At 40.5% G+C, this 27303-nt stretch overlaps 2 protein-coding genes and 1 non-coding gene across 3 annotated transcripts; 2 read left to right on the top strand and 1 right to left on the bottom strand.

Annotated features, from left to right (window-relative positions):
- The first annotated feature begins 448 nt into the window (after positions 1-448).
- On the top strand, positions 449-8680 carry LOC125241113 (juvenile hormone epoxide hydrolase-like). The gene is made up of 8 exons (XM_048149442.1): positions 449-539; positions 3027-3218; positions 3779-4006; positions 4664-4828; positions 5299-5445; positions 6308-6509; positions 7093-7327; positions 8120-8680. The coding sequence occupies exons 2-8, from the start codon at positions 3027-3029 to the stop codon at positions 8346-8348; spliced, it is 1398 nt and encodes a 465-aa protein (XP_048005399.1). The 5' UTR covers positions 449-539; the 3' UTR covers positions 8349-8680.
- Trnan-auu lies at positions 2539-2611 on the bottom strand. The gene has a single exon. It is a non-coding gene; the product is annotated as a tRNA-Asn (tRNA).
- Positions 8681-10970: 2290 nt separating the features above from the next.
- Positions 10971-26002, top strand: LOC125238168 (juvenile hormone epoxide hydrolase-like). The gene is made up of 8 exons (XM_048145442.1): positions 10971-11114; positions 13148-13336; positions 16327-16554; positions 16892-17056; positions 22349-22534; positions 23670-23832; positions 24722-24956; positions 25604-26002. Exons 2-8 carry the CDS (start codon positions 13154-13156, stop codon positions 25827-25829), a joined length of 1386 nt encoding a protein of 461 aa, XP_048001399.1. The 5' UTR covers positions 10971-11114; positions 13148-13153; the 3' UTR covers positions 25830-26002.
- The last annotated feature ends 1301 nt before the right edge of the window (positions 26003-27303 follow it).

The following is a 27303-nucleotide window of genomic DNA, read 5'->3' as shown; positions in this document are numbered from 1 at the left end:
ATTTATAGGTTTAATTTTAGTTTTCATGCTATTGTTTTAGTTCTTACTAGTTTATATGATTTTGTGTTAAATAAATAAAGTTCACCGTAAAAAAAAAATATAGGTTATTACTAATATTAACATATAAATAAATACAAAAAAAAAGTATACCTATTTAATATCATATGAGGTAGTTCATCAAATGTACCCAGCACGATGATATTTTGTTCCAAAAAATAACACCCTAACACGATGACCTTTGGTTCCAAAAAAACATCAACGGATCATCATGAGTGATGACAATGACTGTGTATTTCTTCTAAAGTAGTCGAAATCGAACCAAGTCATGCTTTATTCACAACGCTAGATTATTTTTTTATATTCGGCAAACACACCAGTTTATAAATCTCAACCTTATATCTACAACGTCGAAGTGAGTTTTTAAAGAACAGTGTTTTTGAAGCGTAACTCACTGACAGTTATATCATTATAATTATGAATGCTTCTGATTCAGTGTGGTTCGAAAAACGAAGGAGGGCTGACGTTCATTTGTTTTTAAAGTAAGTTTTTTAATTCTTTCTTGATTTAAGAATATCTTATAGGTATTTAGATGTAACAACTAAGAAGCAATGTCGGGCTGCCTATTGTATTGTGCACAGAACTAAATCAATTTGATTTAGTTCTGTGGTATTGTGATGTTTTTACGGAGTCTTTTTTCCTGTTAAAATGAATTTTATTATAGAGTGAATATTTCTTGTTTTTGTTGAAGAAAACACGGTTTTTTTTATAATAATATAAAATTACTTATATTATTCAGTTGCTTACTTGCTTAGTCAAGTAGTTGTACAACTAGGGAACAAATCAAATTATTTTATTGAATATTTTTTGATTTGTTCTTTTTTTTAAGTAGTCACGCTACTATATATAAATTATAAATTGAAATAGATATCATACACGAAAGAAAAAAAACGACAAGGCCCACTGGTGGCCGAGCCGGGAATCGAACCCGGGTCTTCAGCTTACGCGGCTAACGTCTTCACCACTAGACCACCCGCCCGCCACCAGTGGGCCTTGTCGTCTTTTTCTTTCGTGTATGATATCTATTTCAAGTAGTTGTGTTAGAATTTCAACGAAGTACTTAAAAACCGGTAATAAGAGAGAGAGAGAGATATACATATTTGTTTACAAAAACTTGCAGGCTTATTATGCTCAGGTGCAATGTTATGGTCGGTGAAGACCGGTAATGTGGGGTAACGTTACCTATCAAATTTGAATAATTAACTAATCTTATTCTACACTTGAGTTATTTCGTATCTTAAGAGTTTTGAATGATTCACGGTTATTTTCATTACGAGGATATATGCCTCTATATCCCAAAAGGTCTATATCTCGGTCAATATAAGTCTATTTGGTATCTTGATCAACATTTTTTTGTATGAGTTACCGGTACGTTTCATAAATGACTATTTACAGTAAAAGTAAAATTTATTACACTAGACAGAGACTATCCTGTGACTTCACGATTGCATAATTAATGAACATATAAGTAATAGCGATAATTCTATATTTATCACCTTGTGGTGGAATATTGTGATAATATTCTCCGCACTTAATTAATTCAGTTTCCAGTAGGTACGAGCAGAAGTATTTCATGCAAATTATAAGAAAAGCTACCTACTGTCAATACTTATCAATTTGCACATAAATAATTATTATAGGACATTCTTACACAGATTGACTGAGTACGGTAAAGCTCTAGAAGGCTTGTGATGTAGGTACTCAGACAACGATACATACATATAATATATTGAAAAAACTTCCACTACTCAGGGAAGTCAGGGACTATTAATTATCTGTGCTCATCACACACATTTAAATGCCGCTATCAGAATTCGAACCCGGGACCGCGACTTAGTCGCTTTCCAGACTAAAATAAAATGAATGCAGTTTAATAGTTTATCTGTAACATAAATTGTACTTATCGACAAGTTGCCACCTAGTTACTAATGTTATCTCTTAAATCGTAACTTCATACCTATCTTTATGTTTGTATAATTTCTTGTTTATTTCTGATAAAAAAATTGTATCGGACTTTGAGAAGCAAATGACCAAGGGCAAACCAATTTTGTACACGAAGACCAGTCTTGTTATGTCATAATGTAATTATAGTATGTTTATGAATAAATTGACTATGACATCTAATGGATGTCGTACCTCCCAATAGGTGACCCCAATGGATGAACCTGGAGATTTATTTTTAACGTAAGGTGCAGCGGGGCAATTTTCAACTCATCGAATTTTTCCATGTTTTACACTATCACCTGGCTCCATATATATCCACTGAAAAAGCGTGCCATATATGACTAGTAGACACTCTATTTAATAATTCAAGAAATGTAAAACAATGGCCGCGCTGTATGTACCTTACATTGATTGCAACGTGGTCTCCAATAGCTAGGATATCATCCGTTCCGTTCTAGTGTCTAGATTAAAATTCAAGAACGATATCAAGAATTCTCAATTTTCAATATAAGAATAAATTTAAAAGTGGAAAATCTCTGCCTTGGGTGAGACTTGAACTCACGGCCTCTGGATCAATACTCCAGCGCTCTGCCAACTGAGCCACCAAGACCTCAACCAAGCCAGCGAAATTTTCCACTACTAAGGTCAATGGGACCCGTAGCGACATCTACCGTAAGAGTGTTAAACTTCTTAAACGGCAACCGGAGTTCCAAGTCATATTGGAAATTCACCAGTTACGATGCGCTAACCATGCTAAATTTTTAACTTCTGATTAGCAGAATCGTCTGTTATTCTAAGCCTAGTGGCATCGATTGCAGACGTTTCTGCTAATCAGAAGTTAAAAATTTTTTCAATATAAGGTCATTCAAAGCCGCCTCTTTACCTTACTCCATATTCCTCAAATTGAGGATCACGATTTTCCTTTTAAATCACATTGTCTTACAATTTTTCTCTATTTATTTTTCTGCAACGCGAAGCATACCTGCTTCAATGACACCCATTAAATATTATCCTGGCAATTTCAGATGGCCCGTCTACTATGCTTGGGTCTCCTGGCGCTCGTAGCCTCCCCGTTCCTCGGGCTGGCATACCTCCTGTTCCTGCAGAGTCCTCCTCCGTTACCCGACATGGATCTCAACGCGTGGTGGGGACCCAAGGAGCTGAAGACTAAACAGGATACCAGCATTAAGCCTTTTAAAGTCCAGTTCTCTGCTCAGGTAAGATATTTGACTTAGAACGCAAACGATGTGTCTGTGTTTTGTTCCTGAATGGTCCACCTGATTCACTTGCACTATGCAATATATGATGTCAATGCGTAGTGGGTATCCAAGGAGCTATAGGCAAATTAGGATGTCAGTATGAAACCTTTTAAAGCCCAGTTTAGTGCTCTTGTGACATTTCCTACGTATTTTGGCTTTGAACAGTATGGTAGTATTCTGAATCCCTATTCTTCGGTCTCTTATAAGTACGTTCTGTTCTTTAACACATTTTGTTCTGGTTGAACCACTACTCCCCAGCATGTTGAGACTCAAATAGTTTCAACGTACGAGATTTAACAGGAAACGGTCTTTAAGGACCTGCTTTTGAAAAAATTCATTAATAACTCTTATCATACTACTGAAGCTAATGAAAACATTTGTTTTCTAGATTGTTTCCCCCAATATATTGGTGTTTTTGCTAATCTGTATTATTCTGCTCTTTGCAAAATAACGCCAGATTTAGTCATATAACTTAATCAGGACAACTGCTTCAGATTTACCATTATCATGTCTTTCAGATGGTTCAAGACCTCAAAGAGCGTCTAAAGAACCATCGTAAGTGGACCCCTCCGCTAGAAGGCGTCGGCTTCGAGTACGGCTTCAACAGCAAACATCTGGACAGCTGGGTCTCGCACTGGGCCGACAAGTACAACTTCCAGGAGAGGGAGAAGTTCTTCAACAAGTTCCCGCACTATAAGACCAATATCCAGGGGCTGGATATTCACTTCATCAGGGTTAAGCCAGAGGTATGGACCGTTTCCTATACCTCAGAGTCCTCAGACCATGTAAAATTTAAGGGCTAAAGTATTGCTGTAGATAATAAAATTGAATAGGGCAGGGAAGATGAAAGTTAAATACAGGAGAATATCCTCGGGCATTAGAATTAAATTGACACTGGCTCAGAAAAATTAACCTCGTAAGTCCTACCATAGTTAGATTTCCCATTTTGAACTTGAACCTTGTTCTATAAGTAAATTGGTAAGTTTTCGTTTGTTTCAAAAAGCAATGTAACAACGGAAACTCTACTTTATTTGGTTCAATGCAAGATTGAAATTAGTTTTACATTGTAATGTACATTGGGCCTTACGAGGTTAATAAAAGAGTTTTGGAATATTTTATAGTAGCCGGAATTTCTCCATAAGAACCTAAAACAGTAATCTGTTTTTTCCCCAGCTTGAAAAGATTTTGATACGATTTTTGTATCAAAAACTCGCATTGATTCGCCTAGCAGTGCTGTCCTCTTTTTGTCAGTATTTTACCGTTCGATCTATGCTTTAAATTTATGCCAACGGCTGTCCCTAACATTTGGACATTCTATGAGTTTTGTGTGTTGTGTCATGTGACAACCAGCGCCACACTTTCACTCTTTTCTTATATGTAATGGGAGTCCTCTTTGATTGCAGGTCCCAGCAGGAGTGGAAGTGGTCCCCATGCTGATGATGCACGGCTGGCCAGGGTCGGTGCGGGAGTTCTACGAGGCGCTACCTCTCCTGACGGCCGTCAGCAAGGACCGGGACTTCGCCATCGAGGCCATCGTGCCCAGTCTTCCGGGGTACGGGTTCTCTGATGTAAGTGTCGATGAGAAACTAAATAAGTTCTTCATTTCTATTAATATTTATGCCTGTTTTTTAGGCTAGTCACTTAGTCAGTGACACACCAAGATTGTCTATCATCTTGGGTGAAGAATTCGTTAATGAGTTTTAAGTTACGAACAGTCTGTTAAACCACTCTCCTAACAAACGTACGCCGCGCGCAACAAACGTAGCACCCGGGGATCAGCGCTGATCTTCCGGCGAGACCAGTTTGTGAGCCACGAATGCAGCTGTACGACCTGCCCTTCCGAGACATCTGAACGCGGCCACAATTGTATGTACACAATTGTATGTGCGCCGTATACGTACGTAACACATGTAAGCGGATGAGGATAAACCATTCTCATCCGCTTGTAGCTTCCAATCCCATACCTCTCTTACCCCTTGAGAAAGGAAAGAAACCCTCAGAAAAGAAATTTTTCACTAGCTTGTCCCAATATTTCCAGGCTGCTGTTCGCCCGGGGCTTGGAGCCGCGGAGATGTCCGTCGTGATGAGGAACCTGATGCACCGCCTCGGCTTCAAGAAGTTCTACATCCAGGGCGGCGACTGGGGCAGTCTCATTGGCACAAACTTAATCACGCTGTTCCCTGATGTAAGTTATTATAAGTCCCCAGCACCACGCAACTCCACTGTCCAGTCCAGTCAGTCAGGAGCTCCACTGTGCAACGTGTGCGCATCTTCAAGACCAAGTTTGGGTTTGCGAGCCACATCAGAGCATTCCATTATCCGGACAATAATTGTTGATGGAGTCGCCTTTGACAAGGAAGGAGTAGTAGTAGTATTATAAGATTTATAAGTTTAAGGAATTCTGTTGCTGTACCATTTTAGATATTGTATTCTCCTATTTAACAAATCCTTTCTACCTTACCGAAAAGGAGTTTTTTCTACTCCCGAAGTGTTATCCGTCATTTACTGGGTCGTGCATAGATCTTTAAAACTCTACATACAAGTCTATTCTCCAAAGCCAGACCCGCCGGCTTCCCACGCACGCGCGCAGTAACGAAAAAATTTAAAACGCATTGTTTGGCTCTGTAACCATGGCAACGCATTGTTATGACGTTACTGCGCGCGTGCGCGGGAGGCCGGCAGCGTTACCATTACCCACGCCACTCGTCTTTTTTGACCTCCTTTAAACGCCGGTTGCATAAAATACTATTCCGAAATTGCGAATATTCTCATGGAAAGTTCTGCAGACTGTTTCTTGCACATTTATTGCCAACTTCAGGATCAATTTCTATGACATATTTGATGAGTTAATGATAAACGCGTGTGGATCGTCAACTGCAGAGAACGTTCTTAATGGTAATTTGCCTGAACATTTTCAGTCTTAGTCTATCATGTCCTAATTATATTAGGCCTAGTGGTTTCATTCTGCTGCATGACCTTGATCAGTTTATCGAGGTTCATGATCAAAAAATCTGACTGGTATCTTCATAACCACTATATCATTCCAGGAAGTCCTTGGCTACCACACAAACATGGGCGCTGCTATGTCCACCAAGGCCAACATCATGAACATCATCGGCAATTACCTACCTTCCTTCATAGTGGAGTCACATTTGGCTGACCGCATGTATCCGCTGGCCATGCACTTCGGTAGACTATTGGAAGAGACTGGCTACATGCATATCCAGTCTACTAAGCCTGATACTATTGGTATGTTATTTGTATTTGTAACTAGGTTCCACCAAACCAAACCATTGATACCAAATAAGGCTCCCCACAGACAGTCTTAAAAATTCATAATCTTAAAAAAAAATTGTATGCAATTGACACTGACAGATCTGTCAGTGTCTTGTCAGTGTCAGTTTGAACTGTCAGATTGCATACAAGTTTTTTTTAAGATTATGAATTTTTAAGACTGTCTGTGGGGAGCCTTACTCATTGATATTATTATAAATTAAGTTTTAAAAACGATGTACTCTTAGTGTGTCCTACTTAAATCCATTTTGAAGATATCATTATTTTTGTCTGATAATTCTTTCAGGTTGTCAACAGTTGCGTTACATTATGTGTATGATTAAAGATATCGCAACGACTATATTATGTATTATCAGATTAATTCATCAGTTAACGCATTTGATAAAATGATCATTCTTCATTTATTTTTTTCGACGTTTGACAAAATGATCACCCTTCATTTGAATTTTTTTTGGAACACTATTTGGAATATCACTTTCTCAGCGTGTTCAAAAATACTATGAAGAAGAATGCCACTAAAATTACACATTCTTCACAGGTACAGCCATCTCCGACTCCCCCGTCGGTCTCCTCGCCTACATCCTGGAGAAGTTCTCCACCTGGACCAAGAACGAGTACAAGCACCTGCCTGACGGCGGCCTGGACAAGCACTGGAGCAGGGACCAGCTCCTCGACAACCTCATGTGCTACTGGGCCACCAACTCCTTCACCACGTCTGTCAGATTGTACTCCGAGACTTTCAACAAGAGACAATTCGCCTTGCAGCTGCATGAGTAAGTACAGTCAACCAGTTGGAACCTTAGGCCAGTCTACAACTATGTCAAAATGACAAGCAGTAAGATATTTCTTACAACCTGATTTATAACGTCACTATGACATAGTTCTACAGTGGCTTAGGGTTCCAATTGGTTGACAGTACCTATGAAATACATTTCTTCTGAACTGACCGAGGCTGCAATCTGTAGAATGATGAACACTTAAAGAAAAGCACTCTCTGGCATTAATGGCATACGTTCTTTCTTTTATCCAAATCAGAGAGGAAGACTTCAGTAGGTAACTAATTTTCTAAAAGACAAATTAGTTACCTAATGAGGTTTTTCTTCGCCGACAGGCAAATAAGAATGAATATTGACACAAGTTTAAAGAAAAGAGTTGGGGTTTACCTGCGACCTTCGAATTGAAAGTCGCACACTAGTAGCCACCGATGCTTGCACATACACAAGTGAGCCTATAAATACCTACAGTTAGACTTGGTCTCATAGATAGACGTTAAACTTTCGTGGGACATATTCAAATACCTATTCAATAACTGTACGGTTAAACTCACGTTCACTCAGTCATTCAGGCCCCGTAGCCGAATGGCATATCTACGATGCGAAACGCCGTAGAAATGTAGTCTGACTCTGTCGTGCCAATACGCAAGAGCGATAGCGATAGATAGCTGCGAAAGAGATATATCGTAAGCGTTTGTGTATTCGGCTAGGCACTCAGGAGACCCGTTATCAGGCATGAGTGCTTGCGGCTTCGTGCACGGATAATATTTGACTCATACATTTTTCTTTCAGGATCCCAACGCCCGTCCCGACCTGGGTGATTCAAGGGAAGCACGAGATCGCCTTCGTGTCCGCCAGGATGCTCCGCACCAAGTTCCTGAACCTGGTGCGCGCCAACCCCATCGAGGACGGTGGCCACTTCCTCGCCTTCGAGCAGCCGAAGGTCTTCTCTGAGGACGTGCTGCAGGCTGTCGCCGCGTTTAGGAAGCTGAAGAAAAAAGCTAAGAAGACTGAACTGTAGAAGTAGATTGTTGAATGTTGATTCTAGGATATGTTGCTATAGTCTGATAAGTAAAATCAGAAGGCTTGGCTTTCTTTTTTCTAATGAGTCCTCATGATTTAAGGGTAATAGATTACCATACGAAATTCTAAAAGATTCTTTGATTACATAGTCTTAACTACATGTGAAGTATAAGGACCTTTTAGAGTTCGAGCGCTACAAATATCATTTTGCGTAAATCTGTTACAACTGTGATTAATAACAATCTTTGTATAAAAACTGGTCGAATTGTTGAATTTGTTTTTGCAAATTTATGGAAGGGTTATATTTTTGTAATAAATTGCGTTGTTGTGAAACAGTCTTATCTTTTTTGCAATCGTACATTAAATAGTAGGTACTAAAACTTCCTCACCTTCGAGGACGTTCCGCAGACTGTCGCTCGATGCGTTTATAAATATAAATAAATATAAATATAAATATTGGGGACACCTTACACAGATCAACTTAGCTCCAAACTAAGCAAAGCTTGTACTATGGGTGCTAAGCGACGATATACAATACTTAAATAGATAAATACATACTTATATACATATAAAACATCCATGACTCAGGAACAAATATCTGTGCTCATCACACAAATAAATGCCCTTACCGGGATTCGAACCCAGGACTGCGGCTTAGCAGGCAGGGTCACTACCGACTGAGCCAACCGTCGTTTAGAAAGAGGAAGGAAGCTACTGACCTGTAATAGCAAATTGAGAAGAGGAATGGACCATAAGAGTTTGATTTTGAACTAAATGAACCATTTAGTTCAAAATCAAACTTTTTGTCGTGTGTTAACTTTATGGCAACATCGTAACATTTTAAATGATGTTACGATGGTCTAAAAAGTTAACACACGACAAAACGTGACTTCGTGTCCGTGACTTGTGACTAAAAGACCAATGGCCGATTTGAAAAATACTTACTGATATAATGAAGAGCTATGTGATTTTTTCGATGTTAAAAACATTTCTCGAATCGGGCCAAAAACATTATATTTGGCCTGATTCGAAAAATGGTTTTAACATAGCACACTGATATTGGGTATCTTGATCTGCAGGGCAATCATGGTCGCGCGATAAATGATAAAACATCGGGCCGTCTCTATCGCACTTACAAATAGTGCGATAGGGACAGTCTGATGTTTTATCATTTATCATGCGACCATAATTGTCTGCCTGACTGTATTTTTCGCAATTGGCATTTTTGACACTAAAATATCAGTATTCGACCAGAGCGAAACCTTGTCAGGAATAGTTATTGTAAATACATACTATCATAATAATTGTCATTAGCTTCCATATTTGTGTAAATAAATATGTTTGTTAATTTTTTTTTTGTATGAGTTTTTGAATGGTTTTTTTTCCTTATTTTTTAATAAAATTTTTAAATGAAATAGTTTTTTGTTTTAAACTCTTACTTAAGTATCGAAAAATAATTTGATTTGTTTCCTAGTCCTTAAATTCAATGAAATAATATTAAAGGACTAACAAGAAAAGGGGACGTTTAGATACATTATTTTAGAAACAACTGTACTTTATTTTAGATTATTACCTGTAATGATAACCTAGGATAATAATATTGATAACACTTAAAGTAATCTAATCTAACACCGCCATCAACGTAATATATCTATTGACTTCTATAAATTATAGGTCCAAGTCCACATTTTAAGGAATCAAAGTTCACATAAAAGTGCCGATAAGAAATTATTAATCGTTACAAATATCCGGAATTGAAATGGTAAATAATAGTTATTTATTTTCTTACAAGGGGGGCAAAGTTCTTGTTTAACCGCTCTTGCCAGTATAGATACCCGACAAGGAAAAGATTCCAAAACTTTGTGCGTAGCCGAATGCACAAACGCTCACGAAACGCTCACGATAATATCTCTTTCGTAGCTATCTAACTCTATCGCTCTTGCGTATTGGCGCGACAGCGCCAGACTACATTAGATGGGGCTGTTTATCAGACTGGAAGTGGCCTAAATCATATTTCCCGCAAACATTTTTACGTGTTTTTAATTTTTATAACATGATATCACAACAATACACACAAGGGGGCAAAGTTGTTTTTTAACACACGAGAAGTAAAATACATTTTGCACCCGAGTGTAACACAAAACTTTTCCCCTCACTATAGCGAGGAAACTACCAACGCAAAAAATGCGGTTATCACTGCTTCCAGTAGTTCAACAGGTGGTAAATCATCTTTATTACTAGATTCACCTACTTTTATCAATTTTAAAGCAGTTAATTTGACTTTATTCAAGGTCAAATTACTTTACCCACTAGTGGATAAAATGCGTTTTTACCCGCTGGTATTAACGGACAAAACACGTGTTTCCGAGCTAGTGAGGGGAAAAATAAATTTGTAGGCATCATCAGTGTAGTTACGATAGTGTTTAATAGGTGGCGCTAAAAAATGAGGTACGATTCTTAGTATGAAAATTTTAAATCCCATATAAATCATACTTGATAATAGGTACAGTTTGTCTATACGTAGTAGGAAGATAAGTACATAATTGTATCATAAATAAGCATATATAAACGTTATCAGAGAGTCGGTGTCAGTTGGGAGTAAATGCTGTACAATAGCCGAGCGGTTCTTATTAGTTCACGGTTCACGGTTGGTGGGCTGTGTTGTGTGTTGTGTGTTGTGTAGTGCGGTCATTGAGTAATTATTACTTCGTATTATAACTTAACATAATTACTCAAAGAGTGTGGTACGGAGAATTTATATTAGGTGAGGAAAAGTTATATTATTTACGAACATAAGGTAATGGATAATTTAAATGAATAGGATTGTTATATTAGTTAGTATTGATTTGTTTTTCTGTTAAGTTAATAGCTACCCAAGAAGTTTAAGTACTGGTTTATTATAATTAGGTACTTAGTATAAAAATGGTGTGATACGTGTATTAGTCATTTATTTCGTCGTCAGTAGCAGTCGTTAAATTATTTTTATAAGGTCCAAAGATTAAAACATCTAATTCAAAATTCAGTATTTATTATACCTTACAAAATAATATAGGTAACTACCTAGGCACATTTTAGGGGATGATGTGGTAGGTGTTTATAGACAAGTAGGTATAATTATAATAATAAAATAATAATAAAATCTTTTATTGTGCCAGAAAAAGTGCTTAAACTACGTACATTTTTATTTGTCGTAACTATTCTATGGTAAAAACCAAGACAAAGTTAAGTAAGTGTATTTCTGACCCCCGTACTAGTATAAACTGTATTACGGTGGGCCAGTATTCACCGAACTCACCACTTGTTTTTTACATTCAAGTCTGTAATATAACTTATTAAACTAACACATTATTAAATGAGTAACTAAATGAATTGGAAGATCAAGATATCATTTTCAGAGGTTATAGATTAAATTAGATCAGATTAGATTTGAAAAATTACTTTACAGTACAGATGGTGTTTTTTTACGCACTAGTGCGAAAAGTGGTTTATTATATATGACAGATCGAAACTTCTGTACTGAAAAACTTCGTACGATACACGTGCGAAAAGGAAATTCGTAACTCGTGTCGATTTAAAACACTCCCTTCGGTCGTGTTTTGATTTATCGCCACTCGTTTTGAACTCCCTTTTTTACGCACTTGTATCGTAATGTACTATTGTAGTTCGGACTAGTACTTTGCTTGTAAAATTTCACGAAGATTAACTATTAACTAACTAAAAAAAATAGATTAAAAACTAACAACTGAGTTTGTATGGAGAGCATGCACTGCAGACTCTAAAAAGTACAATCATCAGGTTTCTATATACCTAAGTAGCTTTTGCCCGCGGCTTTGCTTGCGTTAGTAAAAGAAAAACCGGAAAAGAGCGTGTCGGGCCACGCTCAGTGTAGGGTTCCGTAGTTTTTCGTATTTTTCTCAAAAAGAACTGAACCTATTAAGTTCAAAACAATTTTCCTAGAAAGTCTTTATAAAGTTCTACTTTTGTGATTTTTTTTCACATTTTTTAAACATATGGTTCAAAAGTTAGAGGGGGGGGGACGCACTTTATTTTCCTTTAGGAGCGATTATTTCCAAAAATATTAATATTATCAAAAAACGATCTTAGTAAACCCTTATTTATTTTTAAATACCTATCCAACAATATATCACACGTTGGGGTTGGAATGAAAAAAAAAAATCATCCCCCACTTTACATGTAGGGGGGGTACCCTAATAAAACATTTTTTTTCACTTTTTATTTTTGCACTTTGTTGGCGTGATTGATATACATATTGGTACCAAATTTCAGCTTTCTAGTGCTTACGGTTACTGAGATTATCCGCGGACGGACGGACGGACGGACGGACGGACGGACGGACGGACAGACAGACATGGCGAAACTATAAGGGTTCCTTAGTTGACTACGGAACCCTAAAAAGTAGCCTATGTCACTCTCCATCCCTTCAACTATCTCCACCTCAAAAATCTCGTCAACCCTTCGCTCTATTTTGCCGTGAAAGACGGACAAACAAACAGACACAGAATAATAATACATAAGTAAGTAATGGGAACTCTAAGCCACTCTACAATCATGTTAAAATGACAATCAGTAAGAGATTTCTTACAATCTGCTTTATAATGTCACTATGACATAGTTCTACAGTGGCCTAGGTGGTTCCAATTGGTTGACTGTACCTACATAAATAATCTTTTGAAAGTAAATTCTACCAGCTAGCTTGAGCTTAGCGTGAGAGTCAGTCAATCTGTGTAAGACTGTCCAATAATATTTGTATATTTATTTAATGTAAATACTTTCCAGGGTAAAATGCTGAAGCTCCTCCTAGCCCTAGTAGTGGGGGTGGTACCCCTGGCGCTGTGGTTCGTCTCCAGACCCTCGGACCCCTCCACCTTGCCCAAGCTGAACCTGCAGCAGTGGTGGGGCCCTGAGGAGTTGAAGGGCAAAGCTGATGACAGCATCAGGCCTTTTAAAATAGAGTTCACTGACAAGGTTTGTGAAAGCTACAATAGTAATTAAATTCTTGTACAGCTCATGCCAAAGCTGGTAGCCCAGCTGGCATGCTGGGCTACCAGCTGCTGGCAAGTGGGCGTAAAAAACTTTATCGCATCGGTGCGTCCCTATCGCACTTACAAATAGTGCGAAAAGGACGGCCTGACGTTATTTCGTTTATTACGAGACCATGCCTGCCAGGGGTCAGCAATTAGATTCTTCAGGAGTCAGGTAGTAGGAGTCAGGTAGGTTTAGTAGGAGGTAGGGCATAGCGGATGATATTCCGCTTTGTGTGGTAGGGCACAGCACAGCGGATATCGTCTCGCTCGAATCTAGAGCGGAGCCCGACTGGGGTAGTCCCTCCGTCTTACAGAAGACCGCAGCCAAATAGCACTAGACCATAGGGGGTATGAGTAGTCATAGTGTTATGTTCCTGTCGGTGAGTAAGGCTGCCAGAGCTCAACGGGGGTGAGGTGTGCTGATGACGGGAGGACTTACGGAACTAACTTAAAATAAATAAATAAATAAATAAATATTATAGGACATTCTTACACAGATTGACTGAGCCCCACGGTAAGCTCAAGAAGGCTTGTGTTGTGGGTACTCAGACAACGATAATATACATAATATACAAATACTTATATACATAGAAAACATCCATGACTCAGGAACAAATATCTGTGCTCATCACACAAATAAACGCCCTTACCGGGATTCGAACCCGGGACCGCGGCGTAGCAGGCAGGGTCACTGCGCGCTAGGCCAGACCGGTCGTCCGAACTTGTTCCGTCTGTTGTCCTTTGAGTCGTCGGCAACCCCAACCCTTCTTAGAACTTGTACACTCCTTTTTGCTGTGTACTTAACACAGCGAAAGGGAATGTACAAGTTTCTAATAGGGTGGCAACGCGCATGTGACACTGTTCGAGTTGCAGGCCTCCATAGGTTACGGTGACCGCTTTACATCAGGCGGACCATATGCTTGTTTGCTACCGACGTAGTATTAAAAAAAAAGATTTTTAAAATGAAATCGTTCTGGATGCAGCACTACAAAACGAGGTTCGCATTAAATAGATAGGTGATCTGAATCTGCACAGAATTTTGCTATTTGGTGACAATGGTGACCCCTGTTGTAGCCCATGAAAGTCTGTAAATCATCTGACGTGAGTCTTCAACTCTTTAAATCCATCAGTATTTTTTGAAAAGGCTCATAGGTACCTATTCTTGGGATAAAGTTTGACTACCATCATTTTCAGTTTATCCTGCCCTTAACACGTTGAACGCCACATCACCCACCGGTGAGCCAACACTATATACCTACAGGGGCCATAGTAAAATCAACTAAATGTAATTTTTACAAAATATATTTTTTGGTTCTTTTGAGTATAAAACATTATATTTAGCACAATAGATTAGAAAATACTAGATTAAACGTCAAAAAAATACAAATTTACTGTAAGGGCTCACCGGTGAGCCGCGTGGCTTCATCGGAAGGAATTACGAACTTTGTTCCGCGGGGGCCGCGGGGTCACGCGACGGCCCCCCCGCCCGCGCCCCGCGCACTTGCCTGCGTATATAATATTTATGTACCTAATGTTTTAAATGTTACGTATGTTTAGAATACATTTTAGTTTATAACTATCCTCATTGTGATAAATAATATGTTTTCTCAAACATGCAATGAAATATTGTCTTTACGTTCCTTAAAATGGACTGGGAAGTATCGCTTTTTGGGCGCAACAACTCGAGAGGACTGTAAAGGGATTTCATATTATTTTTTAGGCCTAGGCCTGCAAAGTAACTTTTTTTTATAAAATATTGTCGTTTAGAGCATTTTTTTTTATTTCATTGTATGTTTGAGAAAAGCACTATACATGCCTCGGCGTGAAAACGGATTCCCGGCCTCGTATCCCTATCCGTATCTATATACCCACTTGGCCGGAAATCCTCATTTTCCCGGCCTCTGATGTAATGTACTATTTTAACCCCCGACGCAAAAACCAAGGGGTGTTATAAGTTTGACGTGGCTGTCTGTCTGTCTGTTTGTCTGTCTGTGTGTGTGTCTGTCTGTGGCATCGTAGCTCCCGAACGGATGAATAGATTTAGATTTAGTTTTTTTGTCTGAAAGCTGAGTTAGTCGGGAGTGTTCTTAGCCATGTTTCATGAAAATCGGTCCACTATATCGGGGTAGGGGGTTTTTTCAAAATTTTAATTTTGTGGTTCACCCGTTCGGGAGCTACGATGCCACAGACAGACACACAAACAGACAGACAAACAGACAGACAGACAGACAGACAGACAAACAGACAGACAGACACGTCAAACTTATAACACCCCGTCGTTTTTGCGTCGGGGGTTAAAAATAGTTATGAATAAAAAGTAATGTCAAAACTAATTCTGTTTCATTTTCACACCATATTCGTTGTTTGAAACTTGATTTGTCAGTTTCAACTATGTATTGCTTAATGAAATGTTAGGCAACCCTATCAAAGTACAAAAATCTATGAAAAAATCCTAAGTCTTGTACAGTACAAGAAAACCAAGCTTACTCGTATCTTCTCTAGGGCCACGCGGCTCACCTTAGATATGTTTTTGGGCGCGATATCGCATCGGTGGCCTGTAACACAGGTTTGAAGTGAAGGCCGACGATGGCTCACCGGTGACCACCGTGGCTCCAATGGTTCAGTATAGTTAGGCTCACCGGTGTACCCCGTGGCTTAAATGAAAATACTGTATTTTTGAGATGGCGTTCAACGTGTTAAGTTACGAGTGATATGCATATTAGAAGGTCAAGTACGGTAGAGGAAATTGATTCTTTAGCAGTTAACGGTTCACTTTACATTTGACAGCTTTTGGCATATGTGTCAACCAAATATACTTTAACCGCAAATTGCTAAAGAGTCCATTTCCTCGGCCGCACATAATTTATAAATCAGTATCACTGTTTTTTATTTAGTCATATACAGTAAACTTCATAAATTATTTTATTTTAGATGATCGAAGACCTCAAAAAGCGTCTCGACAACTTCCGTCCCCCGCCGCCCCCGCTAGAGGGCGTGGCGCAGAGCTACGGCTTCAACAGCAAGCTGCTAGAAGACTGGAGGAGGTACTGGAGAGACCAGTACCCCTTCAAGGCTAGAGAGGCGTTCCTGAACCAGTTCCCGCAGTTCAAGACTAACATCCAGGGGCTGGATGTGCACTTCATACATGTCAAGCCTAAGGTACGATTATTTGCGTAATATATCCATCACATCTATGTTAGATGGAACATGACATAATGGATTTAACATCCAGCCAGCCGAGCCAGACCCATCTAAGTCAATTTTATTTCATTGATGTCTTTTGGTAAGTATGTGTCAGTAATAGTTGTTTCTGTCCTATGGTATTTGGACTTTTTTTTAAAACAGTAATTTGAACGGATTCATTGATTTACAAATCAAAATTCGATCTCATCAATGCTTACATGACAAACTAAAATTCGAAGTTCTCTATCGGAAAATACATTCAGACTTTTTTTTATATTTAGACGTGACTTATTTACAGAATCTATTATTTCAGGTTCCAGCAGGTGTGAAGGTTCTGCCTCTCCTAGCTCTCCACGGCTGGCCCGGCTCTGTGGTCGAATTCTATGAGTCCATCCCGCTATTAGCTCGTCAGGCTCCTGGACACGACTTCGCTTTTGAAGTCATTGTGCCTAGTTTGCCTGGATATGGTTTTTCTGATGTAAGTATAAAGTCCAGGATACAGGGGGCTGGAATCTAGGTATTGGACACAAACACTTGATTCGATTCGTATGAGGTTTAATTCGAGACTGAATGGTTATAACTACCCTATCTATACATAAGTAAGTAATATAGGCGTACCCACATACATACATATAAGTTGGTACACATATATCACACCTCCCTTCTTAATCTTTAAATCTTACAGTAATTTATAACAATAATAAACATGAAGTTCTTTTGAAACAACTATTTGTTTTTAAACTATTTTGTATCTATTATCTACTCACTTATAATAACCTTCCTTACTTTTACCTATACTTCTCTCCTAAAAATTAATCTATTTCCAGTTTACGAATTCTGTTTGGTAAAGGCCTGAGGTTCAATGGGGATCGACGCTGTGGCGGTGGAGACGGACGTGGGGGAGGCACACTAGCAACACTTGTCTCATTGGCTTCCGCCCTTGTTACTTCCTCGTTTTGACCCGGTTGTGCGTTTTCCTCGCCCACTTCCGTCTGCTGGCTAGAGCGCGCGACTCCGTCCTCATTCCCTGACGACCGCTCTCTAGTCTCGCTGAGTTCCTCAGGGCAGGGTACAGTCGATAACCTAGATCTGCGTCTGATCTGATCAATATGCCTAAGAATAGGTTTACCGCTACCGCTATCCAAGGTGTATCTCCGTGAACCTTCGGCACCCAGCACCGTACCTTTAACCCACTTATCATTATTGGTGTAATCGCGAGCCCAGACCTCATCACCCGGCCGGAAATGACGTTGCGTACCACCTGCATGTTCGACCTGTCGCTGCTGAACCGACCTGACTCGCTCTTCTAGCGCCCCCTCGCTGCGGAGCAAGTCCAAACGCGAACGTAACGACCGCCGCTGCAAAAGCATCGCCGGACTCTCTCCCGTAGTACTATGCATGCTATTTCTGTACGCCATGAGATATGTCTGCAGTGCCGCGTCGATATCGATATGTTCTCTAATAGCTTTGCTAATCGCGCGCTTACATAATTTCACTGCATTCTCCGCGGCTCCATTAGACGCCGGATGATACGTTGGCGAAAAAGACTGTTTTATCCCATTCGTGTCAAGAAAGTGTTTAAATTCATTACTGGTAAACGGCGGACCCTGGTCTGATACTAATTGTCTTGGCAACCCAAAACGCGCGAAAGTTGCTCTTAGTTCTTTAATTACTGCTCCTGCGTTCGTCCTAAGCATTTCAAATATTTCCAGCCACTTTGAAGTCGAATCTATTAGTACTAAAAACGTTTTACCCTTAAAAGGGCCCAGAAAATCTACGTGTAGTCTACTCCACACGTGGGTCGAGTACGGCCAAGGACTCGGAGGCGAGTGCGCCGGTGCAGGCGCCTCCGCGGCGCATGTCTCACATTGCCTACACTGCGCCTCCACATCGGCGTCAATATTGGGCCACCAAACGTAACTACGAGCTAAGGCCTTAGTCTTGACTATGCCCATATGACTAACGTGCAGCTGCTTAAGAACTGTTTCCCTCAAAATTGTTGGCACCACAACCCGGTAACCCCACATTAAACAACCTCGGTCTACATACATCTCGTGCCGCCTTAATAAGAAAGGTTTTATCTCCTCGTCTTGACACGATGTCGGCCAGCCCGACTGCACATACGATAACACCCTACTTAATGTTAAGTCCCGTGACGTGGCCGTTTTAACTTGTTCGTTAGTAACAGGCAAAAAATCTTCGACAAAATTAAGGTAAGTCACATCCTGTTTTTGTCTCTGGTCTTGGACCCCCTGTGGAAGCCTAGACAACGCATCCGCACAATTTTTATTCGATGGTACATATTCAATTTCATAGTTGTATCCTGACAGTAAAATAGCCCAGCGTTGTAAACGGGACGCCGCCATCACCGGAATGCCTACTTTATCGCCAAAAATATACGTGAGTGGCTTGTGATCTGTCCTCAATATAAATTTACGACCGTACAAATACTGATGAAATTTGCGAATACCGTACACTAAGGCTAGCGCTTCCCTATCAATCTGTGCGTATCCCCGCTCGGCTGGGGTGAGCGTACGCGATGCGTAAGCGATCGGCCGTTCGCCCTCCGGTGTGACGTGCGATATCACGCAACCTATCCCCACCCCTGACGCGTCTGAAGTGAGAACCAATGGCAGGGAACCCGAATAGTGTACCAAAACTTCACTCGAAGTTAGTACTTGTTTGACCTTGATAAACGCTTCTTCACAACTCGCGCTCCAAACAAATTTAGCTCCAGCCTTTAACAAATTATACAATGGTGTAAGTATTGTACTAACGTTTTTTATGAACTTCGCGTAATACATTATCATGCCTATGAACGCTCGAACTTCTGTCACGTTGCTAGGTGCGGGCGTATTTACGATAGCCCTTACCTTATCCGGGCACGTATGGACGCCCTCCTTGCTAATCACATGACCCAAATAATTAATCGACTCCTCAAAGAACGCACACTTATCTTTCCTTACCCGCAACCCGTACGCCTGCAATCGCTCAAATACTTTATATAAGTTGTCTACGTGAGCTTTCGTATTGCTACCAGTAATAATGACATCATCTAAAAATACGCCCACGTGCGGCAGGTCAGAAAATAATTGTTCCAAATGTCTTTGGAATATCCCAGGGCTAGATGATAGGCCGTATACTAAGCGATTATACATAAATAAACCCTTGTGCGTATTTATTACCGTATATTTTTTTGACTCATCCAGCTCAAACTGTGCGTAGGCCTGCGACAGATCAATCTTACTAAACCGTTCTCCCCCGTGCAGGCGTGCCAATAAATCCTCCACCCTAGGTAGCGGGTAACGATCAACCTCCAAAACCCGGTTCAAGGTCAATTTAAAATCAGCGCAGATACGTATGTTACCGTCTTTTTTACCACCGGCACGATAGGCGTGGCCCAGTCGGAGCGGTCGACGGGGGTGAGCACGCCGTCGCGCACCAGCTGGTCCAGCGCGCGCTCCACTGGCTCGCGCAGCGCGTACGCCAGCGGCCGCGCGCGCAGGAACATGGGCCGGGCATCCGCGCGCAGGTGGATGCTGACCTTGCCACCGTTGAACCGCCCCAGGCCGTCCGCAAACACTTCAGAGAATCTGGAACTGAAAGCGCTATAATTAAAATCATAATCTATGACATTATTCACTTCACTGTACTCTGCCACGGGAATCAAACCCTTAATTATATCTAATTCATATAACCATTGGCGTCCGAGCAATATACTTTTGCCGTTTCGTATAACAAATAAATCTAAGTGTTTCTCTATGCCCCTTAAACGCACGAATGGTTTTATTAAACCCACCGGTTGCACCCACTCACCCGTATAATAACGTAGGTATAAGTTACACTTTTCTATCTTTAACTTATTAAAAACTGCCATGTACATTTTCTCACTTATACACGAAACGGCGCTGCCCGTATCGCACTCCATATCTATATCTAAACCTTGCACGTTCACTTTTATAATAATCGGTTTATATGCTAAAGCTGATAACTGATTTAAAGTTGTAATAATTACCTCATCACTATCTTCACTGAACATATTATCGTCCTTCATCACAGTGTTGGCATGCACTTCGTATTGCTCCGCCATATTCGGGCACATACGCTTTAAATGCCCCTGTCTATTGCATACCCGGCACACGTAACGTGCAAATTGGCATCCCGCCTTGTCGTGAGCGCCGCCGCACGCCGCGCACCGCTGGGCGCCGCGCGCCGGAGCCTTGCCCCGGCCGCCGCCGCCGCCGCCGCCGCCGCCGCCGCCGCCGCCGCCGCCGCCGCCGCCAGCGCGGCCGCCCCGGCCCGCGCGAGGCGCCCCGCGGCCCGCGCGCTGTCCCGCCTGGCCTCCCGCCCAGCGCGGGGTCATCGCTTGGCACTCCACGGTGCCCGCTCCACTCGCCGGTCCCGTGCGACCCTCCACGAGAGCCGAGTCTTTTTCCGCCGCCTCCATACTGACCGCCAATTTGTACGCTTTCGCAAAGTCCAACGATTCTTCTGTAAATAACCGCTGGCGTATAGTCTCACTCTGCAGGCCGCAAACCAGCTGATCACGCAAGCTGTCCTCTAGCCAAGTACCGAAGTCACAATCTTTCGACATACGCTTTAACACGGCCACATATTCCGAAATGGACTCGTTCGCACTTTGCTTCCTGTGTCTAAACTTAAAACGCTCAGCTAAGATGCTCGGTTTAGGCTGTAAATGTTTTTCAAGTATCGACGTCACCTGTGCGAACGTTTTGGTTGACGGTTTATCGGGCGTGCACAAATTCACTAAAAGTTCGTAGCACTCAGCCCCCATCACTGTAATTAACGTTGGCACATACAAGGTCGTTTCAATTTCATTTACTAAAAAATATTGTTCTAAGCGGTCTATGTACAGCCTCCAATTATCCGTTCCAATTTTAAATTCCGGCATCTTGCCGACCGCCATTGTTCGCGCCGCCGCCTCACCCATAAAAAAAAAACTTGCGTTATCGTTCTCTCGCGCACAACAAGAAGTTATAATACCTAACACACGTAATGACCGTAGGTTCTAATCGTCTCGTCGCCACTATAAAGTCCAGGATACAGGGGGCTGGAATCTAGGTATTGGACACAAACACTTGATTCGATTCGTATGAGGTTTAATTCGAGACTGAATGGTTATAACTACCCTATCTATACATAAGTAAGTAATATAGGCGTACCCACATACATACATATAAGTTGGTACACATATATCACAGTAAGTTGTCTGTCTCCCTCATCTTGATCTTCCGCCATTGTTTGGAAGCTAGAAGTCAGCTTTCCTGATCTTTGTTTCACTTTTCACGGCCTTTGGTATCTTCTTTAGTAAAACCATTAGCATGCATGCCATCCCAGAAACATTTACCAAAATTTTCGAGGGTTTTTCTACATTATGTTATATGAGAAGCTTCTGAATTCCATAATTTTACAAAGTTCCGACAGAACACCAGGACAGGGTCTCTTCCCATAAACTCTTAAGTCATTAATGTATCGTTTGTCTACATTTTCGTTAGTCATAATTAGGATTTTCTCAGAAATGCGTAACTTTTCAGCCAAAAGATTAACCTTTTTTTCTTGGGGGGAAAATACGTTCTGCATACCACCCGGGTGGGTGGGTGGTTAATGAAAACGCTGAAAATTTAACTGTTTCACAATGATGACTAAAGATAATCTGGTAATCATTACATTATGACTTGTGATCATTATGTCAAAGAAAGGGATCCGACCAGGACAGTATCATTTAGATAGTATTATTTTAATTTTTCAGGCAGCCGTCCGACCAGGCCTCGGCTGCGCCCAGGCTGCTGTACTCTTCCGTAACCTGATGCACCGCCTCGGTCACAAGCAGTTCTACATGCAAGGCGGGGACATGGGGTCCCTCATCGGCACCAACATGGTTACTCTGTTCCCTGATGAGGTGCTTGGCTTCCACTCCAACATGCTGCTCACCAGGGTAATGTCTTCGTAATCTAATGTAGTCACTTGAACACAGTCAGTTCTAAATATATGCTCGTAGGCTCGGTCATTGGCACCATGATGAGCCTTCTAAAGTTATTATGAGCATTCGTTTCTCAATTTTGTTTTGTAGATTGTTGATATCTCTGGAAGCCTAGATATTGATACCTTAGATACCTACGTCACATGCAAGCTGCAAAAGTAAGGTAGCAACAGTAAAAGAACCTAGTTAATTGGCTTACCACTAATTGGCATTCCAAAAATTGAGAGAAAATGTAGAAAATCTTCCCTAACCTCTGTTTGTAAATATTCCAAGATCAATTTTGAACTTTTATCGAGTAACATAAAATTCCAAATTCAAAACAACACGAATGTTTCAAGAACTCAGGAGGCTTAATGTATTTCCCACAGAACTAGATTGAGATAGAAAAAATAAGTTCATCTATTTGTATAGGGGCCAAGCGTGTCAGATTTTGTACTGAATTTGTTACATGCCTGTGATTACAAATATGTATCAGGCCCTTGTGTGTTCATAATTTTTGTGTTGTTGCAATTAAATACCACGTAACGAGGCAATTTTAAAGTTTTTGTAGACTTCAACTTATAAAAATTGACGCAGGAAAGCTGGGAACTGCGATTAAAGACGGACAACTCAGTGGATTTTACCGAGTTCATTTGACACGCTAAGTAGATACGTTTGCTTGATCTATGGTATATGTGACATCTGTGGTATTTCCAAATCATTAAATAAATAATAAATAAAATAAATATTATAAGACATTCTTACACAGATTGACTGAGGCCCACGGTAAGCTCAAGAAGGCTTGTGTTGTGGGTACTCAGACAACGATATATTTAATATATAAATACTTATATACATAGAAAACATCCATGACTCAGGAACAAATATCTGTGCTCATCACACAAATAAATGCCCTTACCGGGATTCGAACCCGGGACCGCGGCGCAGCAGGCAGAAAAAAATTCTGAGAAAATTATTGTTACTTCATAATGATGAAATGTACTACGATCAAATGGAGAATTAGAATATGTTGTAGTGCCTTATTAGATCAACCATAACTACTATGACCAGGCATTTGCACCTTATATTTATAATTAATGTTCACTCACAGAACGCTCGTTCGAACCTCCTGTTGTTGCTGGGAGCCCTGTACCCTCCCCTGGTGGTGCCGGCTCACCAAGCGCACAGGATGTACCCGCTGGGCACATTCATCGCCAACATGACGCTGGAGAGTGGGTACTTCCACATGCATGCCACCAAACCTGACACTCTCGGTGAGTTTGGAGCTCTTTGGTAATAATTTCAAAGTACTAGGATTGTTTGCTTTATATCATCGTCTGCCTGTCAGGTGGAATCCATTAGATTGATCACGCCAAACGCCAAAACGTGCACAGATGGCATCCGAAACGAAACAAATTTAATAATTGATGGAATCAGGCGTTAATAATAATCCAAATCTAGAAAGGTACATTAGGGTAATTCCGAATGACAGAAATGCTCTGGTAATTCCAAAAGGGGAATCTTGATATGATGGAAATAATGGTGATTTTTGTGCGACGTTCGAAATTAGACGACTTTCGGAATTACCCTAATTCACTTAGATTACTTTGCTAATCCACGAAGGCAACGTGCTAGTCAATCCGTGTTAATCCGTATACTTGTGTATTGTTTTTAATGCAATTATTGTTCCCACCCTCCTACTCGTAGAGCAACAAACAAATACGAACATAAATGTTAAACCATCATCAAAAATACAAAATCAAGATCATGTACTATGAGCTTTGTAATTTTTCCCTAGGTCCCTAACTTTAGTTAATCTCAGGATTTCAATCAAATAAAAATAAAATAATAAATAAATAAATAAATAAATAAATATTATAGGACATTCTTACACAGATTGACTGAGGCCCACGGTAAGCTCAAGAAGGCTTGTGTTGTGGGTACTCAGCAACGATATATATAATATATAAATACTTATATACATAGAAAACATCCATGACTCAGGAACAAATATCTGTGCTCATTACACAAATAAATGCCCTTACCGGGATTCGAACCCGGGACCGCGGCGTAGCAGGCAGGGTCACTACCGACTGCGCCAGACCGGTCGTCAAAATAAAAAATAAAAAATATTTCTGTTTTAATTTCGTAATACATTTCCAGGTGTCAGCCTCTCCGACTCCCCACTCGGTTTACTGGCCTACATCTTCGAGAAGTTTAGCACCGGCACTAGGTTACACTTCCGCGACCGTGAAGACGGAGGCTTGTTACAGTTCTACTCCAGGGAACAGCTCCTGGACAACGTCATGGTGTACTGGGTCAGCAACGCGAAGACTACGGCCATGAGGATGTATGCTGAGACGTTTAATAAGGCGCACACTGCTCTTAATCTTGACAGGTAAATTGAATTCGATGGCAAAAAAATGACTATAAGCCCTTAAAGAGCTGAGATTTAAACCAGCATTTTTGACTTTTCGGCATATGTAGTATGGAGCGAGATGTAAATCAAACAGCTGATGGCGTATGACCGCTTTATTGACTATCGTGCATTTACCTAAGTACCCACATTATGTTTATAAGTATACCCACTACAGGCATAGGTCAGGTTAGAGCGGCATAAATTGAAAGATAGATTAGATAAGATAAAAGTCCTTCCTTTGTGTGAGACATAATATGAAACAAAAGCAAGTTAATGATGAGATGACGGGTCTATCACTCGTCATCTCATCAGTCATGTATGGAAGAGGAAGGCATGCCGCGCCGACCCCAAGTGACTGGAATATGGGCAAGAGGATGATCAAAAGTTCAACGATCAACTACACTGCTGACTTGATATTTTAGTAGATTTCAAAGTTTGCTTCACAACCTTTCTTACAAAAACAACACTTACAAAAAATATAAAGTTTTGGTTAAGCAATCCTAGTGCATAGGATACCGTAATTTGGGGTGAGTTGGGCCAAACCTGACTTTCAAACCTCGCATTGCGTATTAGCATTATTACAGTATTAACTTTCCGTTTTCTCAGTTCACAATTTTCTGTTACAGCTACCAAACTACGGTCCCGACCTGGGCCCTCCAAGCCATCAACGACTTTTACCACCCCCCCACCCTGCTCCGTACCAAGTTCGTGAACCTCCTGGGTCACACGGAGCTGCCTGACGGAGGACACTTCATCGCCCTGGAGAAGCCTGAGGTCTTCAGCCAGGATGTGTTCAAGGCAGTGAAGGAATTTGTTAAATACCGAGAAAGCAAGAAGAAGACTGAGCTGTAAAAAACAAATGTGCGGATTGTCATTAAAAGGCTTTGTAATGTGACTACCGATTACATTTAACAGGAGAATAAATGTGCTGAAGAATTCTCTATATAGGTATTTATATGGTTGTGTTTTATGATTTTGTATAGATTTCTATAATTAAATAATTTAAATATAATCAGTATTGATTATGTTGTTCATTTTTAATTTAATATTCCTTCCTTTCTAGATTAATTCCTTTAACATCGTATTTTCACAGTTTTCGCTTTATTATTATTTAAGTCGTGTCTACGTTTGTGGAGTAAGGGCTAGTTGAACTGTGACTCATTCCAAATAATTCATAATCAACAAGATGTGTCACTATTAGTGTTAATAGACTAACCTTGAGGACTTCTGAACCTTAAAGACTTGCAAACCTTGAAGGTTCAAGCTTTGAAGGCTCAAGCGTTAAAGGTTTGAGCTCATAAACGGTTCAGAACCTTAAAGACTCAAGCTTTTTATGAGCTCTTAAGAGTAAGTCTTTTAAGACTCAGGCTTCATAGAGAGCTCAAACCCCCAAATCTCGAAGACCTGGGTCAAGCGTTAAGAGCTCAAACAACGAGCGTTATAGGCAGAAAGTATTATTATGTATATATTTTTAACCCTTAATTTGACGGTGTCCGGTGTGGTAGTTTTTAGGGATCCGTACACAAAGGGTAATAACGCGACTCTATTACTAAAATTCCACTGTCCGTTTATCCAGTCACGACACCAGGCTGTATCTCATATATCTCAGGATACTAAAAAGTACGAAATCCTCAGTGGGCGAATCCGACTCGCACTTGGCCGGTTTTTACTTCTGTCGACCAGCTTAAAAGCTTTTAAGAGTTAAATGCTACAAACCTTATAGACTTAAACCTTCAACGCTTAGGAGGCTAAGAGACTTGAGGCCTAAAGACTCGAGGTTTTTGTGCTCGTAAGCAACAACGCGAACTAATTAAGTTGAGGCTTATATAATCGAGGCTTTAAGGTTCGAGGCTTCAAGACTCGGAAGTCGGGACTCGAGTTTTGTAGTTTACGCCTCAAACCTTAAATTCACAACACTAGTCACTATCGATTATTCATGATGATGTAGCCTCCTTAAAGTTTTGTAATTCAGTTTTATTTTGTTTTTCCCGCTCCACTAACCAGGTAGAAAAAAAATTGAAGCAATCTTCCGTTTTCAGATTGGAGGCCATTCCATCGCTTAAGAATTACCAGAATTAATATTATATCGAGAGCAACTCCGAAGATGTCCTTAAAGGCGTAGGTGAATTCCGATTATTGAGTCCTACTCACCATTTAAAAAACTAAAAAGCAAAAAATAATAAACCTTTGAATTCAGATTTCTTATCGTATTGCAATAATCTAAACATCCAAATTCAATTATTTTTGCAGTCGGTACCAGACCTGTTCGTCGCCTTGCTATTGCCTGTTTGCCCCACCCAACCATACGCAGGCTGGCACCGACTCC

The sequence above is a fragment of the Leguminivora glycinivorella genome, chromosome 2 (assembly GCF_023078275.1).
Source record: "Leguminivora glycinivorella isolate SPB_JAAS2020 chromosome 2, LegGlyc_1.1, whole genome shotgun sequence".
NCBI lineage: Eukaryota > Metazoa > Arthropoda > Insecta > Lepidoptera > Tortricidae > Leguminivora > Leguminivora glycinivorella.
The sequence above is the reverse complement of the archived record's forward strand: the minus strand, read 5'-3'. Positions and strand labels throughout refer to the sequence as shown.

Coding starts and splice junctions, on each gene's coding strand:
- LOC125238168 (XM_048145442.1), top strand. CDS start 13,154: ATGCTGAAGCTCCTCCTAGCCCTAGTAGTGGGGGTGGTACCCCTGGCG. Junction 22,535..23,669: donor CCAACATGCTGCTCACCAGG/GTAATGTCTTCG, acceptor GTTCACTCACAG/AACGCTCGTTCGAACCTCCT. Junction 24,957..25,603: donor ACTGCTCTTAATCTTGACAG/GTAAATTGAATT, acceptor TTTCTGTTACAG/CTACCAAACTACGGTCCCGA.
- LOC125241113 (XM_048149442.1), top strand. CDS start 3,027: ATGGCCCGTCTACTATGCTTGGGTCTCCTGGCGCTCGTAGCCTCCCCG. Junction 4,007..4,663: donor TCATCAGGGTTAAGCCAGAG/GTATGGACCGTT, acceptor CTTTGATTGCAG/GTCCCAGCAGGAGTGGAAGT. Junction 6,510..7,092: donor TACTAAGCCTGATACTATTG/GTATGTTATTTG, acceptor CATTCTTCACAG/GTACAGCCATCTCCGACTCC.